Here is a 19,216-nt window from a genome sequence, read left to right as displayed (position 1 = left end):
AGGGTTGGGTCAGATGCTGCTGTCGCATCCTGTGGCATTTTGGCACACTCATGCGCAATCAATTGAGAGATGCGCTTCTCTATCGGGCCCATAGCTGCATCCACCACATGTTAGATAGAGGCATCCACCGCCTGGTAGAACTCGTCATCCCAAGGGAGGTAAGATAATAGGTCCTCATACCCATCCCCTGAAGCCTCTATGGGTGTAAGTAAGAAACTGAGAATTATTTACATATTTTCTGGTCAAGGCTAAATCCAAAACACCAATGACAGCGGATATGGGCAGACCAGTGGCTGTAGTATTCAGGTGTTTTAATGACATTTCCGGCCCAACACTATTTTCAGCCCACCCCGCAGGCAGGGGATATGGACAGACCAGAAGCCTCAGTTGAGGGGCTGGGGCGACAGTCAAGCAATTCTGTGTGGGCAAAGCTGCACTGTAAATTGGTTCTGCACCCTGGGAATACTTCCCCCTTGATACCAAAGAATAGGAGGTGTATGGAGCTTGGGAAAGTGTTCCCTGAAGTGATCTTGCAGATCACCCAAAAAAAACTAATAAAGACCTGGGGGCGTGGGGGGGTATTCATGCAATCAGGCAATGCAGACCCTTACTCGGATGTCTAGGCGCAGAAATGCCGCAGTGTTTATCAATACAGACCCTGTTATACACGGGGTGTCAATCTCCAGGCATGGAATCACCGGTACAGCACAAGCGTGATCCTGTCAGCTTTGAAATTGACAGGAATCAAGAGTAGCGTAGGCCGAGCCACAGGTGTAAGAGTTCGCAAAGAAGCACCAATTTATTACCGGAGGAACGGGCGAAACGCTCCTGTGGCTGGGAAATGATCAGCGCAATGCGCGATCAAAACACAACGTGGCAATGAGATAACATTGGCGTCAAAACACATTGCAGTTAGAGAAAAGGGTGACTTATCTGAGGCTGCGGCAGTGAAGAAAGAGGGAGATCTGAGCCAAGAGAGGACTGTTATAGGCTCAGCGGGACCCTGATTGCCTTATCTAAGGACTATAGATGTGTTATGATTGGCCTTGTTTTGAAATGTGTTCCCAGTGTCTCATGTGACTGTAAGTTCTTTCACCTTTAAATGAAAAGTTGGAAAGATAAATAGTTTTGTTAAATGAAGGCTGCTATTTTAATAAAGCTGAGAGAGAAAAATATAATCCTTGCTTTTGGTTCTGACGTAGATTTCAGATCCCAACAATTTAAACAGGGTTCGTTGCTGAACCCTGGCTACAGAACAAAGTTTGTGAGGGATGGACAGGCAGCCCTTCTCTTTGTGTAGGCACGAAGCTTTGACCATGCACTTGTCCATGGTCTTTTGTTCAGTCTTTGCATCATTAAGGCCACAGGCGGTTGTGCATGAACTTTGTTGGTCCAAGAAATTGAAACAGAAAGGCTATTCCATGCTTCAAAAAAGTTTATATAATTTCCAACCAGACACATATACTTGGCTTTACATTGTTTTGTGCATGGAGCGGGTAGAGCAACACAGGAGAAACCAAGGATTCTCCATATCTTATGTACTCACACACTACTTATACACATACTGGCCAACACTCATGATTTAGATGGGAGAATTCAAATCATTTAAGACAGAAACAGGTGCTGTTTACTTTTCTCTACTTCAATGAAAGCCAACTTGGAAATGTTCTCCTGGTTATCTATAAACCTTTTTCTTAGGTGTTCCAAAAAGTTGGCATGCATGTTAAAAAAAACACTTACACTGAGGGTAAGCTGCAATCCCAGTCACAAAAGATTTACACAAGTGGAGCTGGTAAGGCCCTTCTCCACCGGGGTGCAGGTAAAATGGCCTGCACCTCAAGACTATTATTCAGCTGCCACAAACCATTCAACATTTCATGGACCAGTCAGGGGGAGTTTGCAGTGTATCCCAATCATTCAACCCAGCTCTGTTAGTGAGCAACTGATAATTGGCACACCTGCCAAGGGACTCATGATGGGATTCTTCCGCACAGTAAAAAACACCATGTCAGTCAGTATGGGAAAGTAAGGTAAAATATGGGGATAGACATATGCTTCTGTTCAGGAATGGTCGACATGAGAGTTAAATGTGGGCAAGGTTTTTCTCTAACTTAAATGTTTGTACACTTGGCTGAATAATAGACAGTTTTATTGTTCCATGAACTCCTTCTTATCAGCTTCCATTACTTCAGGGAGACTTAAATTACCTCAAAAGTGACCACATGCACTAGTAGAAAAATAAAGCAAATGCACAACTGTGATGAACAGTAACCCTATGGAGCACATTCAGGGCAGGCAGACAGCTGGCCATCTCGAGGGTCAGCAGAGATGCACCTGGGAGGGCCACCTGCTAGCTATGTAGGGTAATGTCTAATGTCCACCATGTCATGACAGGCCACTGGCCTTTTTGTAGTTCAGTAACAAACCTGCAAAGTGGGGGTTTGTTTCTGAACTACAAAAATTGGATTTTTCCCATGTGTGGAATCCATTATTGTATTTTCTGCCTAGGTCAGTCATACTTCACATGGTGGACCATAGCAGCAGAAATGTGTGTGGGAAGACGTGCTTTAAATTGGTATCAAATTACTGTGGCTGATGGGCAGTGGAAAATAAGTTTCTGACAGCACAGCTAACTATGAGTTGTCTGAGAAAATACTGGCAGTTCCCCATCTTCTAAATAATTGGGAGTGGACCACAGTATTTGTTGAGCAGGTGCATCACTGATTTATTGCAATTCCCTGATCTAGTCAAACTCTAAATGACTTCCAATTTATATTTAATACTAGCAGAATTCAACATACTAATGACCGCTGATTTTTTCCGATGTGTCTTGTATTGACATTGTAGATTTCTCATTCACCCATCAACTGGAATTATCTACACACAACCTTGGGCTACGTTAGATGCAGAAATCAGCTGCAAGTACAACTTCTATGTAAAGGCCGAGGATGCAGAAGGAAAGCACAGTTTGGCCGAGGTATTTGTAACTGTCCTAGATGTCAATGACCACTACCCAGAGTTCATTGAGAACATCCAGGAGAAGACCCTCATCATTGGTTCACCTGTCAGAATAGAGGTAAGCCTTGCTAGGAAACAATCTTTTTTTGACCATCTGCAAAATGTTATGTACTTGCTTAACATTCATTTTAACTTTGGGATCGTTCAAGAATGCCACAATAATTAGCAGTAAACAACCAGGTTAGGGGTAAAGTAGAAAAAGTAATGAATCAAGGCAAGTCCACTAGACTTTTACTATTTTATAAAATACATTTATAGCAAGGCATGACTTATGCCAAGCTCAGTACATTGTCTCTCCATTCTCTATCAGGCTGGAATAAGAAATGTTACTAATACAAAATAAAACTGTTGGTGATTCAACAGCAAACAGCAAATATAAAATAGGTTGCATTAGTTAAAAGATCTTAATCTCAAGATTGTCTGAAAATACAAATCCACCTCTAAATCAAACAATTATTTTATTAGTACTTATCTGTAGGTGAAGTTCTTTTTTCTGTTTTTATGAATGTGGGTTCAAGTTTTGATTCGACATTTCTGGTCTCTAAATAGCAGTGGTGTCTCACAGAGGGGGTACTGCGGGCGGGGTGGGGGAGGGTCATGGTGGGGGTGTAGTGGAGTCAGACGTACGAAGGCCAGGAGTAAAGTAAGTAAATAACTAAATTAAACTATTTATCTTGCACTCGCTACATCGCCGAGTTGACGATGCAGCGAGTGCAAGGCAAATAGTTTTATTTATTTATTTACTTACTTTACTCCTGGCTGTCGTACGTCCGACTCCACTACCCCCCACCCTTGGCCATCTTCCGCCTTGCCCCACCGTCCGCAGCACTCCCTCTGCAATCCGCCACTGCTGAATAGTCATCCCTGGACAAAGAAAATGGCATATGGAGTCTATATATAGGGGATGGCCCGTATCCTTAGGAGGTTTACCGGGTGTGGGAATCCGCTTGGCATATACTTTTACATTTCTGTGCACATTTCCATCTGCTGAAAGCCAATAGGTCTGCCTTTAATGAGTGAACGCATTAGAATAGCATTTGTGCATAGCAGCATATTCAATGCAGAACTATTGGCTTTGCCAGTGCTTGCCCCAAATTTGGGTAGCATAGAGGAGATTAAGGCTGGCTGTTGCAGAAAAACAAAACTACACTTTACAGACATTGATCAATATTTGCCATGTTCACATATGTAACTTAAGTAAACATGGTTTCATCAAAATATATCACCTGGGAGAAAAGTGACCTCAGCAATGATTTAGAGAGAACATTCAGATTGTCATAGTTGTCCTTAACGTTACACTTTTGGAGTGTGTGCCACCTGAACAATTTACTATTGTCCAATTTACGTCATTGTGAGCACCTGCAAAAGAATTCCCTTAGGGGCATATTTATGAGATTCTTGCATCACTTTTGCACCACACCAAGTGGTACATGCGTGATGCAAGCCTCTAAGTCAGATTTATGAAGCCACGCAAAGCCACTTTGCATGCCTTGAATGACTTAAAAAGTGTTGAGTGAGGCAAAGCAGTGTAAATCCCTGCTTTGCCCAAAGTAGGCATTCCAATGGCATTGCAGAGGGTGTTTCCATGCAACTTCCATCGTTATTGATGCTTTCACAAAGCTTACCAGGACTTGTAAATCTGCCCATGTGTCGAAATCTTACGTTGAGAAATATCCTAATATCTATTGTTTTTTCCTCTTTCTACATGTACTACAGAAAAAAGAGGAAAAAGCATCTAAGGATTGTTTTGTGGAGGAAGATTCCCCTTCTTGCACAAATACAATCCTGCATGCAACAGAGGCACCCTTGTACCATGCTGCAAAAGTGCCTGCGTTGGTGCTAGGCTTTTGAGACAGTGCACTGCAAGGGGAAAGGACAGGAATGCATCTTATTGCATAAATACGGCACATTCCTGCACTTTCCCAGTGACACAGGGCTGCGCTGCCCTGCGCCATTATTGTCATGAATATGCCCCTAATGTATATATTGACTTGCAAAGATGGAACCAAAAACAACTCATCAGTTTCTGCACTTAAATAATTTTGAACTATAAAAACTTAAGCTCTCTTGCCATCTTTTCCGAAGTGCATTCTGGGATTAATATATTCAATACGACATAGCGGAAATCAAAAAACTTTGTTAGAAAGAGTTTGTACTCTTACATTCAAAAGTGAACCATAAGTCCTAACTAGTGATGTATTACACAACGCCAAAGTCTCATTAATTGAGTAGTTCAACTTGTCACAGAACAACCCCTTCTTTATAGTTCAGGCTGTAAACACTACCAGAGATATGAGTTGTTAAATTAGATAAAAATAGCATCAAGAAGCACAAAGCGCCACTCGCAGTTATCTGGTTGCTCCTGACCAGGTGGAAGTCACAAATTCGGGCCGACTGTGATGGAGTACATATCATATGCAGGGAACAGGTTAGTCCTGCTGAAGAGATACAATCCTAAGTCTAGCGCAAAGGGTGGTGTTTGTGTTGGCGGGACAGCAAAGAAGAGACGGTTGTCACGAGGAGTAGTTCAAGCATCATTGATGATCAATGCTGTAGCATGAAGAGCCAGTTGTCACTAGAGCTTTACGCTGCTTCATCATTATGGCCGGTCACTGTCAACACAAAGTGCTAGCCTCATGTTGCGGGTTGTTACGGACGATCATTGTAGGATTAAAGAGCAGATTTTGATGGAGCTTTGCGCTGGTGGTCATTGCAGGTGTTAGATTCTTAGCATAAAGTGATCACTTTGAGGTCATGAGGAACCCAAAACGTTTCTTCAGAAGCAGTTCTCACTGATTGCAGCCAATGGTCCAGCACCTTGGGATCCCCTATTGGGGATCAGAACTCACTCCAGAAGAGGCCAGCTGCAGGGTGTAGGCAGGTCCAGGCAAGTCCATTTGGTGATGGTTAGCTGCGCAATTGCAGGGCAGACTTCTGGAATCTTGTGTCCCTGTAGTTCACCAAAGAGGTCAGCCAACTGACCCTTGGAGTCACTCTGGATAGCGTGGGTTAAAGGAAAGCATGTCCAATATTCCTTCTTCAGTCAGCAGGACAGCCCCTCTTCCTCAGACAGCAGGACAGTCCTTCTTCTGAATCTTCCACAGGTCCAAAAGTGTTCTGTTTAGAGGTTCTGAACGTCCCACATTCACAACTGGTGCCAGCCTTTGTGTGGAGCAATTCCATGACCTACCCCCAACACTGGTTCTGGTCTATTCTCCCCCTTCCCCTGGTCCTGGCTCTTAACTGACAAGGGTGATGAAAGCAAGGGCAGGCCTAGTGTCAGGTTCCTTTGTGTGTAAAGCAGGCAGGGCCCTTTAAAGTGTAATTAGGGCAGGGGTCAGCTCCTTCTCAGCCATCTTGTAAGGAAGATCCTCTCCCCTCACACCTGGGCTTGCTTTGTCTCCCTTTCTAGAAGTAATACAAAACCCACAATAGCAGAGTCAATCATAGTCATGTGACCCAGGACACATACAGAAAGTAACAGTTGGTTTGGGCAGGAAAATGCCAACCTCCCAAAAGTCTGAACACAAGCAATATCTAGCTGTAATTTTTTAACCCTCCTATTTGGAATCAAGGTCAAAAACATTGATTCATCTTGGCTTGTGAATTTAATCACATATCTTTCATTAACATTTCAGCATTTGTGGTAGTCAGTCAGTCAGTCAAAGATCTTAAATTCGGCCAATTTAGCCATAAAAGAGCAATAACAAACATTTGAATTACATAAATATATATAATAAAATTCATCTTTGACAAAATCAATACACAGGAATAATTTGTTTACAATTTTACGAAGCCGAACTGCAAAGGAAATATACCTACAAATCATTAAGCAAGTAAATTAATAATTTAAGAGAAGTAGATGGCCTAGCGCAGGTTGGCACTTTCTAATATTTAAGAATCTTAATAATGGTAAAAAGTACGTCTCGGGCCAGAATAAAGTTTACAAAAAAACATGGGGGCATATTACCAAGCAATAGCGATAATTATCACTATTGCTTGGTTAGAGACAAAAATTTACAGCTGAGCTGCGGCAATTTTTATTCCAGATAAACCTTGGTATTACCAAGGTTTATCGCAAATGCGATAAAAAACGGCCGCAATGCATGAATATCGCTGAAAAGTCCGCGATATTCCTGCATTACCGAGCTAATGCTCTTAGCCATGTTATCCACCTCCCATTGGATAACATGGCTAAGAACTGCTCAGGGCAGGTGTTAGCTTTTGGAGATATTCACACTTAGCGCGAATATCTCCAAAAGTTGGTAATAGGAGATAGCGATGTTAGCGACTGTTTCCAGTCGCTAAAATCTTGGCACGCCCACTTTGCATGTCATTAGTGATAAATATCACTGACATGCAAAGTGGGGCCCAAGATGGTCGCTATCTCTACTAGCTGTCGCTAACTGGTGTAAGCAACAGCTAGGTAATAGGGAGATAATTTTATCTCCGCTTTCTTGGCTTTTAAAGCCAAAAAATCGGAGATAAACCCCCTTGATAATATGCCCCATGAAGTGTAAAATAAAGTGCTCCGTGCAGAAAGCGAATCACATGGACGCATTTCAAGTTTGGTATCGCAGTATACATCACATGGGTACAACACCAGGAGATGAGCAATGCCCATCCTGAATATGATCAAATAAAACATTTTAACCTGATTGAAATAGAAGGAAAGGTATGGTTCAATTTTTGGGGAGCTAACTAATATTGAGTGCTCTACAACCCTTTTTCCGCCATCTCTTTACTAGTTCTTAATTGCTTCAAAAAAATGAGAAAATAATTTTTCAAATTATTGTTGGGGATTGCAGAAGAATCACCCGGTGTGCTGAAACAGTCCTCCAAACCCAGCTTCCCTAATTGATAACCAGGGGATCTTTTTTACAGAGTCTAATTTCAAGAAATCTAAAATGATATCACAATTCAGGACTGGTTCCTCCTTGGTCCATATGTTATGCCAGAGCTTTAGGGGAGCTAATTGCATATAAACAGTCAACGGTGTTACACCTAATTCATTGTGGCACTCAGTGGCAGGAGTGCTTTTAGGTAATGTCAATATGCGTTTTAACATCATATTTTCTGCTCTCTGAAGCCCCAGGGTATTAGAAAAGACCCAGACGCCCGCACCATACAAAGCAACGGCACATGTCTGTGCTTTGCAGATGTCTATAATGGCTTTACTTGGGTGAGAGCCTAATTTTTTTGTAAATCTGAAGATCGCCTCTGCTTTTTTATTAAAGCTTCCAATCCTTGCATGTACTAGATGTGTCCATGCATTTTTTCATTTAAAAGTATACCTAAATAAGAAAAAATTGGTACCCGAGACAATATTTCATTATTTATATAAAAGTTTTTGTTTTTGTTGGGATTTGCCTGTTACCATTACATGAGATTTTGCAACATTGGTTTTTAGGCCAAGGTCGCTAATAAAATCATTAAAACCAGTTAAAAGCCTTTGTAATCCCACCCCAGTTCTCGACATTAAAACACAATCATCAACGTATTATAGGGCCGGTAGAGACCTATTACCTACTGTTGGTGCATCTATATTACCAGTTCTGATGTTACTTTCTAAATCATTTATATATAAGCAGAATACAAATGGAGCAAGCACGCATCCCTGGCAGACCCCACAATCCATCTTTATTAGAGGGGTAAGCTCACCAGCTGCTCCATAACGTACTCTCCCTGTGACTCCGTGGTGTATTGATGCTAAGTAATGGACGATAGATGGATTTATGGTAGAATATTAGAATATCATGAAAAGGGACCACTTAAACATTTTCTAAGTACATGAATCACCCCACAGCCCTAGACAAGGCTGCTTGGAACTGAACCGTGGCAAAATAAAAAAATCAATATGCATTAAACACTACATGTGAATGTTCTTTAAAGGAACATATTAGTGCAATAAAGAATGCCAGTCAATATATTTTGACATTTGGCATTGAACAGAGGTGACCATCACTGTCATTCCGTCTAACATGAACCTCTATTGGTTAATGTCTCTGGAGGGTTCCAAAGCTGATTGGTTATAGTGGGATGACTGAAAGTTTTTTGAGATTGCCAATTGGCCAGATGATGCAATTTAAAGGCACTCCACAGGGTATCCATTGACGCATTTCGGACCTCCTGTGGTTTTTAGGGTTCTCCTCAGGACCCTGACTTGCTGGGATCTGTGGGATAGCAATATATACAATATACTAGGTGATGACATTCTCACTCCTTTTGATTAAGAACTCCTTGTGCCCCACAGAATCACTCAAGCAAATACCTAGTGACTCATGAACTTATTTGCTGTTGTGAAATTCATTTGGGAAATTCATTTGATTGTCCTTCAGGTGCACAGCTTCGAGGTTTATTTGACTGCTACTCAGAATCTGTAGAAACTGCAGCGTTTTAGCTATGAAGGTTACAGGACAAATATTTTAATTGAACAAAACGATTTCTGTATTCGCCTGACATGTTGCACACTTGTTGAAAATTAGGTTTACTAAACAATTGGATCTTCAACAAGAAGATTTAAATGTTGCCTGAAATGTTAGGCAAAGTCATTTAACTCAAGTGAATTTTAAATGTCAGGTGCTCCAGAACTTGAATGCATCCTGTAGCATAATTAACAGGAATACAACTTTTCACTCTGCTCTTTTTAAATAGAGTTCTTTATTCAAATCCTTCCATCCCAGCAGGACTCACTGGAGGTGAAACATTGTGGCTGTGCGTGTCTGGAATGACTCTGATTAATCAACTGGGGACTCACCGGGCCTGATAACTCTAACATGCAACAATGTTGCAAATCGCTAGTGGAAACATTTAACCTCTGAATGTGTGCTGGCAGACACATTTGGTTGCCTATCAATTACAAACACATCCTTTACTAAGAAATAGAAAAACCTTCATGAGAATGGAAAGATTTACACATTTAAAAGGGGAGCTTACTTATTTGCAGTTCATTCTGAAAACGTGTGGCAGCAATCCTGGCTCTCATCAGAGTACAGGCTGAACTAGTTGCTTATCAAATTAAGTGTTTATTCAAGGTATTGTAATGGAGCACAGCATGGGCCACCCATTGAATGTTGATATTGTTAGATACAAAGGGCCCCATTACGATGCCGGGCCGCTGTATTGGACAACGGGACCAACCGCCAGAGGTGCGGCAGTCCCGCAGCGCCAATTAGGATGCAACCACATCCCTGGCGGTCGCAACCCGCATATTTTACATTGCGGCAGGCGGTGCTGTAAGCAGCACCCGCCGCAATACTGTTGGAAAGGCATACTGTTGGACTTGGCCCTTTTAGCAGGGTCATCCCTGAACTTTTTCACTTCTTCCTGTATTTTGTCTGACCTGCTTTTGTTGGTTTTGTGACTCTGGGCACTTTACCACTGCTGATCAGTGCTAAAGTGCATATGCTCTCCCGATTGTAAATTGATGTATGGATTAGTGGCTCCATGATTCGCTGATTTGGTTTACTTGTCAGACCCTAGTACAGTGCTCTGAGTGTGCCCAGGGCTTGTAAATCCAAATGCTGCCGGTGGGCTTGCAGCACTGGTTGTGCCATCCACCGAAGCAGCCTGTAAAAGTGTGTCTAAGGCCTGCCATTGCAGAGCCTGGTTGCAGTCTGGTACTGTCATGCTGACAGGGCAAATGCACCCACTTGCAAGTCCCTAAACCTTCCCTTTGCTTCATATCAAACACCCCTATGGTAGGCCCAAGGGCAGGGTGCATTGTAAGTATAAGGTAGGACATGCCCTGGTGTGTGTGGCATGTCCTAATAGTGAATTACAGCCATTTTTGTTTTTCACTATTGCAAGGCTACCTGTTATATTTAGGCCAAATGGGCAGTTAGATTATTACATTTTATAATCCTAACTGACTCAGGGAACATGGTAGAAATTCGAGTTTAGTATGCCTGAACTCAGAATGATAAAATACATCTATTAGTGAAGTTGGTTTTAACATTCTGTGTTTGAAAATACCACTTTTAGAAAGTACATATTGTCTTGTCTAACTATCCAAGCCTGCCTCTGCCTGGTTGTGTATTCCTTGTCTGGAGTTTGAGTGACAGGGCTGGGGGATTCCAGGAGACAGGTTGAGTCAGCCCAGTGGTGAATAGAGAGATTTGCATCTAGATGGGAGGGAAGAGTTGCACCTGGGACCTGAAAAGGGCTGTGCCTTCCCTCCACAATGCTGGCTCCACCTCCTGTGGGGCGTCTGATGTTTCTGCCTTGTACTGTGAAAGGAAAGAAGGAGTCATGTAAACAGAGTGCTCTGGAACAGGTTTGGACTAGGCAAAGGCCCTTCTGCCCTCAGAGGACAAAGGATTTTGAGGTATAAGTATTGGGACCCTGATCCCAAGAAATTAGATCACTTTTGGACTACAAGAAGAAACCTTTGCTGAGGAGAGGAACCAGAAAAAACTGAGGAGAGACTATCCCTAAGCTGAAGTGCTGCTTGGGAGATTGGTCTGCAGTGGTTGCCTGACTGACAAAGAAAGGAGAAAGGACTTTGTGTGCACTTTATTCAACTTGTGAAGGATCTCCAAGGGCTTGAAAAAAGAGCTTGCCTCCTGCTGAAGTCTCAGGGACAACAGACTTCAACCCCCAGCTCCCCAAGAGTTCTTTGGAAGTGCCTGCCGCTGAATTGGGCCTTCTGAGGGACTGCATGTCGCAAGGAGCTGGAAGCGCGACTCAAGAGGGAGAAGCGTGTCGCCATCGCAGCCGCTGCCGTTGCATCATGGATGCCGCTGCTGTAGCTGATGCATTGCACCGCATCTCAAGAAACGTCCCGCAACCCCGAAGAACCGTGTCGCGGTCGCAGCTGCTGCCGTCGCATCTCTGAGTAAGGATGTTGCCACTGTAGCTGTTGCATTGCACCGCATCAAGAAAAGCGTCTCGCACCGAGGAAGAAGTGTGTCACCGTCACAGCCGCTGCTGTCGCATCTCTGAGTATGGATGTCGCTGCTGTAGCTCTTGTATTTCACTGCATCACAAGAAGCGCCTCGCATCCATGGAGAAGCGCGCCGCATCGGAGCTGTTGTCGTTGCATCACTGAACAAGGGTGTCGCCGCTGCATTGTGACATCGAGCAGAGCGTCTCGCATCGTCGGAGAAGAATGTTGCCGCCAAGCCGCTGTTGTCGCATCACTGAACAAGGGTGTCGCCACTACAGCTGTCGCATCGAGTCGAGACTTCTCACAACATCGGAGAAGCGTATCGCATCAGGAAGAACTTGATGTCTTTATTTCTTTGCGCCGGATCTTTGCCGCATCTTCATCTCTGCAACACTTTCGTTGTGGAAGCGTGGCGCATCGTAAGGTACATTGACTCAAAGAATCGCATTTTAAGAACTAAAGAGAACTAAGCTAAAACTACAATTTTAAAGTATAGTATTGTGGATTTTTGTCGTTTGTGGTCTTGTGTTACATCTATATAAAGAAAACTTATTTTTAATATAAAACATGTGTGGTGGTCCATCTGTAGTGTTGTCACTTGATTACTATATGTTCACAAATGCTTTTCACACTGCCTCTGAGATAAGCCTGTCTGCTCGTGCCAAGCTACCAAGGGGGTGAGCAGGGGTTATTTTAGGAGTGTACCCCTTACTCTGACTAGAGGCCAGGGTCCCTATTTGTCACAAGTATCTATCTGTGCCAACTAGAGACCCCCAAATCTAACACATATGCACCGCAGGCATCATAATATGGATGATGGTGCCTGAAGGCACTGCCACCATATTGTGTGCATTGTCCGCCCGGCCGGCAATCCGACCAGCAGAAAAGCAATGGATGGTCTTTCCATCCGCCGCTGTACCCCCGCCATTGTAATGTGGCGGGGGTAACTTGCTGGTGGGGAAAGATGTCGGGCGGCTCGCCACCGCTGGTCGGGCGGTGGCGATCCGCCCGACATCATAATGAGACCCTAATTTGGTGAATTGAACAGACTAAGGGGACTGTTATGATGGTGGTCACAAAGCCTCCGACCATTTCAGACCGCCATCATCGGTTCCAATTCCAATCGGCTGATTATCAGTCTGTCGTCATTGAAACCAGCCGGTCATTCCGACTTGCTTCCGATGCGCTCAAGGAGCTCGTCAGACAGTCAGCGGCCGGCCCGTAGTCCCAAAGGGTGGTCTTGGGATTATGCTGCACGGTTTCCAGCAGTGCTGCCATGCCGGCCTTTATGATATGGAAACCCTGTCGGAAAGCGTGTTTGGGGGCCCCCTAGCAGGGTCCGCTTGTGTGTTTAGCCTCTGGTTGAGGCCCGAGGGGGCACCATAATCCCTGCACCCCGAGGCCTGCCACAGGGTACAGGGATAAGCACCACCTCCCATTTCCTTATGGGATCATGCACTACAGCCGGCTTGCGGCCGTAACACATACTAACACATGGAAATGTCAGAATGTGACTGAACAGTATTCGGTCATATCCAAATCAGGCGGTTGGGACCACCGACTGGAGGTCGGTCATCCTGTTTATGAGACGGTGTCAGGCGTCCGCCCGGGTATGCAGACAGAATATTGAGTTGAAAAAGTTGAGTCCTAAATATCGTGAATCAGAAATATCAACAGCAAAAATATTGTAGTCAAGTATATCAATTTTAAGGTAAGAAATATTGGTTTTAAAAATATAGAAGTCATTAATATTTTAAAAAAAAATATAGGGGTTGATTACAATGGCGGAAGTCCCGCCACCACCAGCCGTGAGGTGGCAGGCCCTCCGCCATCTTATGACGAATTTCCCCCACCTAATTACAATGGTGGGGGAATCCTGTTCAGTCTGCGGCAGTTGCAAAGACAGCCCGCCACACTTCCGCCACAGGCAATTGTACCAATTGCCTGGCGGAGCAGTCAGCAACTTCAAAATGGTGGCGTACCTTGCAGAGACCATTCACCAGTTTACGATGCTGGCTGCAGGCAGCCTTTCCATGGCAGCTAAACCGCCATTAAAACGCTGGGAGAGAATGGTTTCGGGGGCCAGTTGCGGCCCCCCTTGTGCTGGGGTGAGGTGGTGGTGCACTGGATGGGTAACCCCCTACATTTCCATGCACCAAGTGGCAGGCACTGCATGGTGCCTGCCACGTACTGCAGGGAAAAGCACTACATGCATTTTTACCATTGCGGAGGGTGCAGCAGCCAGCATCACCCACCGCAATGCTAAAGATGCAATATGCGACCGCCACGGTGGCGGTCGTATCATAATGCGTGGTGCGGGACTGCCGTCTTACAGGCGTGTGATCCCAGGCACCGCTACGATGGTGGGCTGACTCAAGTTCGCTTGCCATTGTAATCACCCCCATAGTTGTTTAAAATGTAGATCTTTTAACTAGAATTATGTATTTTCGTATATATTTTAAATGTACGTGATGTATTTTTTGTATAAGAATTGTTTATGTATTTTAATATATGTGTTACATTTTTAGTAGTTATCAATTTTATTTTAATTAGATTTTGTGTTTTTTAGTTCCATAGTGGGTTCTGGGTTTATAGGGGAATAGGGTAGGAATTCATTTAATTATATTAAATTAATGATTATTTTTATTAATATTTATTTAATTGAGATTTTATAGTGCGGATTGTGGAAATGTATTAATTATGAATCAGTTATTAATTGGTTTTTAATCAATCTTAATTAATTAAATGTGAATTCATTTTTTCAGGTGCGGGTTGTGGGGTTTATAGGGGTAATGGGTGGGAAGTAATTTATTTTTGATGAATTAATAATTAGTTGTTAGTTTATATTAATTAATTTATTGAAAATTAATTATGGAAATTGTGTAATAAGTTTTAGGTGCAGGTTGTGGGGTTTATGGGGTAAAGGATGGGGAGTAATTTGTGTTTAATAATGAATAATTCGTTGTTAAATATTAAGTAATTCATTATAAATTAATGATGGAAATTGTGTAATTAATTTTAGGGGAAGGTTGTGTGGTTTATAGGGGTAAAGGGTGGAAAGTAATTTATGTTTAATTAATTAATAATTAGTTGATCATTAATATTAATTAATTAATTGATATTTAATCAGGGTAATTGTTTATAGATTTTGTATGTGGCTTTAACTTACTTTACAATTAGTTGTTAAATATTATTAGTTTTTAATTGAGAATAAGTTTTAATTGTGTTATTCATTTTTTTACAGGTACATTTTAGCTGTGGTTTGTGGGAGTAATAGGAGTTTTAATTTGTTTTTTAATTAATAATATTTCTTTAATTGGTAATTAATTATGTTCAAATCAAAGTAACTATATTCGGTTTCAAAAGAAGACCATAAAAGTTCATAAAAGCATCATAACAATTATTATTCTAATGATCTATATACAAAACGGCATAATAGACAGTTCATACACATCAATTCATTACGAAGAAAGGGAGAAAAGTATACACCTTAAAACAATCTTCTAATAAAAATACAATCTATATTACAAGGCACTTATCACCATTACGAAATGTGGCTCCCTCCATAAAAAGACATCAATACTTAGGGTTGTGTGGTAGAGAGTAACAATAATCGTGTTAAGGAACAATGCCTAATACCGTTTCCTAATTGCCACATCTAATTTCTTTTAAAATCAGGACTAAATGGTTCTTTATAGAGTGGGCAGAATAGCATAAAGTGCACAGTGCTCTGAGCTGCCAAATCCGAAACCGGTCCCAGGATGCTTGTTTCCGGTCCAGGGAAGACATGGCTTGGCAGTTCGGGCTTTGCTCGCCCTAAGTGTGGCAGGGTATGCTCAGACGAGAGTCCCTTGCTCACTTGGCCGCTGGATTCAAGATAGCCTGGCTGATGAGGATTATGAATCCGAAACCGGTCCCAGGATGCTTGTTTCCGGTCCAGGGAAGACATGGCTTGGCAGTTCGGGCTGGACTGTTCCCATGAGGCACAGGGTCAGACTGATTTGCATATGGCCATGTCTGAACTGGGGTGGCCGAGTGAGCTAAAGAATGGTGATGGATTAAATCCAGATCAGTTGACTGGGGGGGAGTATTTGATTTGCTCAAACGCTCCGTCCATCATCCAATTTGGAGTATCGCTTTGTTCGCCCTAAGTGTGGCAGGATATGCTCAGACGTGAGTCCCTTGCTCACTTGGCCACTGGATTCAAGATAGCCTGGCTGATGAGGATTATGAATCCGAAACCGGTCCCAGGATGCTTGTTTCCGGTCCAGGGAAGACATGGCTTGGCAGTTCTGGCTGGACTGTTCCCATGAGGCACAGGGTCAGACTGATTTGCATATGGCCATGTCTGAACTGGGGTGGCCGAGTGAGCTAAAGAATGGTGATGGATTAAACCCAGATCAGTTGACTGGGGGTGAGTGTTTGATTTGCTCAAACGCTCAATCCATCATCCCCTTTTGTATCGCTTTGTTCGCCCTAAGTGTGGCAGGGTATGCTCAGACGTGAGTCCCTTGCTCATTTGGCCACTGGATTCAAGATAGCCTGGCTGATGAGGATTATGACTCCGAAACCGGTCCCAGGATGCTTGTTTCCGGTCCAGGGAAGACATGGCTTGGCAGTTCGGGCTGGACTGTTCCCATGAGGCACAGGGTCAGAGTGATTTGCATATGGCCATGTCTGAACTGGGGTGGCCGAGTGAGCTAAAGAATGGTGATGGATTAAACCCAGATCAGTTGACTGGGGGTGAGTGTTTGATTTGCTCAAACGCTCCGTCCATCATCCCCTTTTGTATCGCTTTGTTCGCCCTAAGTGTGGCCGGGTATGCTCAGACGTGAGTCCCTTGCTCACTTGGCCACTGGATTCAAGACGGCCTGGCTGATGAGGATTATGAATCTGAAACCGGTCCCAGGATGCTTGTTTCCGGTCCAGGGAAGACATGGCTTGGCAGTTCAGGCTGAACTGTTCCCATGAGGCACAGGGTCAGACTGATTTGCATATGGCCATGTCTGAACTGGGGTGGCCGAGTGAGCTAAAGAATGATGATGGATAAAACCCAGATCAGTTGACTGGGGGTGAGTGTTTGATTTGCTCAAACGCTCCGTCCATCATCCCCTTTTGTATCGTAAAAAGTTTATTTTGCCATGTCGCAATGGCAGTTTAAAACTGCACTACATACTGTAGTAGCAGACCTGACACATGTTTTACAAGGCTACTTTAGTTGGTGGTACAATGGATGCTGCTTCCTACTAGTAACATTTATTTCACAGTTCTTGGGGACATGTGGTACCATATACTAGAGATATATAAGTAAATTAAATGTACCAATGAGGTGTAGGCCAATATTACCATATTTAAGGGAGAGATCACAAGCACATTAGAACTGGTGAAAGTTGTAGAGTGCACAGAGTCCTAATGGCAACAAAAACCCGCTGCTCTTGCCTGTAAGACATTTCACTCACTGATTTATTCCAGTTGTGCCCAATTTAAAATATCCGTTATTCAATACCGAACCATTTCCTAAGCTAATACCTGATTAATGTCTAGGTATAGACCTAACCCTACCTTTCATTTGTGTCAGTGACCTTTTGTAATTGATTATTCCAATTCATGAGGGTTCATTTCTGTAATTCCTATTTACTATGATGGTCCTGAGGATGGTCTCTTGGAATAGCAACAATTGAAACTGAAACGGCTACGACCAGTCCATCTCTTCCTGTTCGAATCTTTCGGATCCTTACCATTCTGTTAGTTGGTCTTTGTGGTCTTATGATATTGGTTCTAAGTGAGAGGGCTTTTGTTGACATTGATCTTTGTTTTCTTGTTTGGAGAATGAAACTGTATTGGCAAGGTTAATGCACCATTGGAATCCTGCTTCTTTGTACCCCTTAATCACATAAATATAATTATAATGATTAACTCAATTTATCAGTGTGTGCCTCTTTTTTTAGGAGTAAGTGGGTTATAATATTTGTTAACGCTTGATCTGATTTACCTCTTACTGTCACTATTTGGACAGCTAGTTGTTTTGAATCACTTGTTGAAAATGCTCTCATAATGAGTCTCTTGCCAGTCTGTGACCTTTATTTAAATATCTTCCATAATATTCTTCTCCTGGACAGATAATCTGGGATAAATCATGGTTCTCTCATACCTCAATCACTGATTATTGTCTTGATCCAAAATATACCTTAGAATTAGCTTAGAATGTAGCTCAGGCAAACTACATTTCCAGCGTTTAGTGGAGTTTAAGGATGATTTCAATGATATTAGGAAGAAAGTGATATTTAGTGTGTTGTTGTTAATACAGGAGCCTTTTTTCTGTCCACCCTCCAGGCCACACACAGAAAACTGATGCTTGGTAACAAAACATTAAAGTTTAACCAATTGTTAGCCTTACGTGGTAAGCTTGGTTGCAGCAAGTTCACTAAGGGAGAATTAGCTTCATCTGTCTTCTTCGTCTTTGGCTCAAATATGTTGTATGAACATTGAAATGTATATAATACATGCAATAAAGTAACCCCTTCTGTACACCATATGGATAGTGCATGTCACCAAGGAGTTCCATGACCATGTAGAGACACAAGGCCTTTATAGGTCACGTAACTGCTAGGCGACTTACAATATTCTGCAACTGTACAGAAAGAGGGTACTTTAGTCCAAATGTTCTGCCCCGTCTTCTTAAAATACATTGCAATGCTGACAAATGGTCCAGTGCAATGCGTAATGACATCTACTGATTGTGCCTTGTCGGTGGTTGCTGATGATGAGAACCTGAGGTAGTAGGCGAGTACCTTCCTACTTACCCCCATGGTGTTACTTCCGTGAGGCACCTCCTTCCGTTTTCTCACTTTTTTTCTCTTTATGTATCTCGACAGTTTATTCTCACATGTGGGGAGGGAGAACATGGATAACATAAGGTCTGGAAACAACGCAACAAATTATAAAACATTATATTTTTAAAGTGGTGACCCAGATCTGGGAAATACAGATCTGGCAAATACAGACGGTACATTTTGGAACCGCTGTTCTCCGGGACAGTTTAGAAACGTGGTACGAATCTGTGGATGAGGTTCACCTAGTGAGCAGGTCCATTTGTTGTGTACACGATTTTGAGTGGGGGATGACCTGCCCACTATCCCTGTAGCTCCTTTGTGTAGAAGGCTACTTAGAACCTACCAAGGCCGAGAGGAGTTATTTGTGAGCTCTCGTAAACAAGCACGTTTTTAATAATTTCCTGAATTTAAGTAGATCAGTGCAAGATCGAATCTCCAAAGGGAGTGAATTCCATAGTCTGGTGGCTAGGAAAGTGAA

General features: G+C 42.9%; 1 protein-coding gene across 1 annotated transcript in view; it reads left to right on the top strand.

The window, feature by feature from the left end:
- Positions 1-19,216, top strand: part of CDHR1 (cadherin related family member 1) — a 563,177-nt gene that overhangs the window by 519,010 nt on the left and 24,951 nt on the right. Inside the window, exon 15 of the mRNA XM_078641125.1 lies at positions 2,848-3,076. Within this exon, the coding sequence (XP_078497251.1) occupies positions 2,848-3,076 (229 nt within the window). The remainder of the gene's footprint in view (positions 1-2,847; positions 3,077-19,216) is intronic.

This window comes from Lissotriton helveticus, chromosome 5_1 (assembly GCF_964261635.1).
Source record: "Lissotriton helveticus chromosome 5_1, aLisHel1.1, whole genome shotgun sequence".
Lineage (NCBI taxonomy): Eukaryota > Metazoa > Chordata > Amphibia > Caudata > Salamandridae > Lissotriton > Lissotriton helveticus.
Note: the sequence above shows the minus strand (reverse complement) of the source record. Positions and strands in the feature narration are given on the sequence as shown.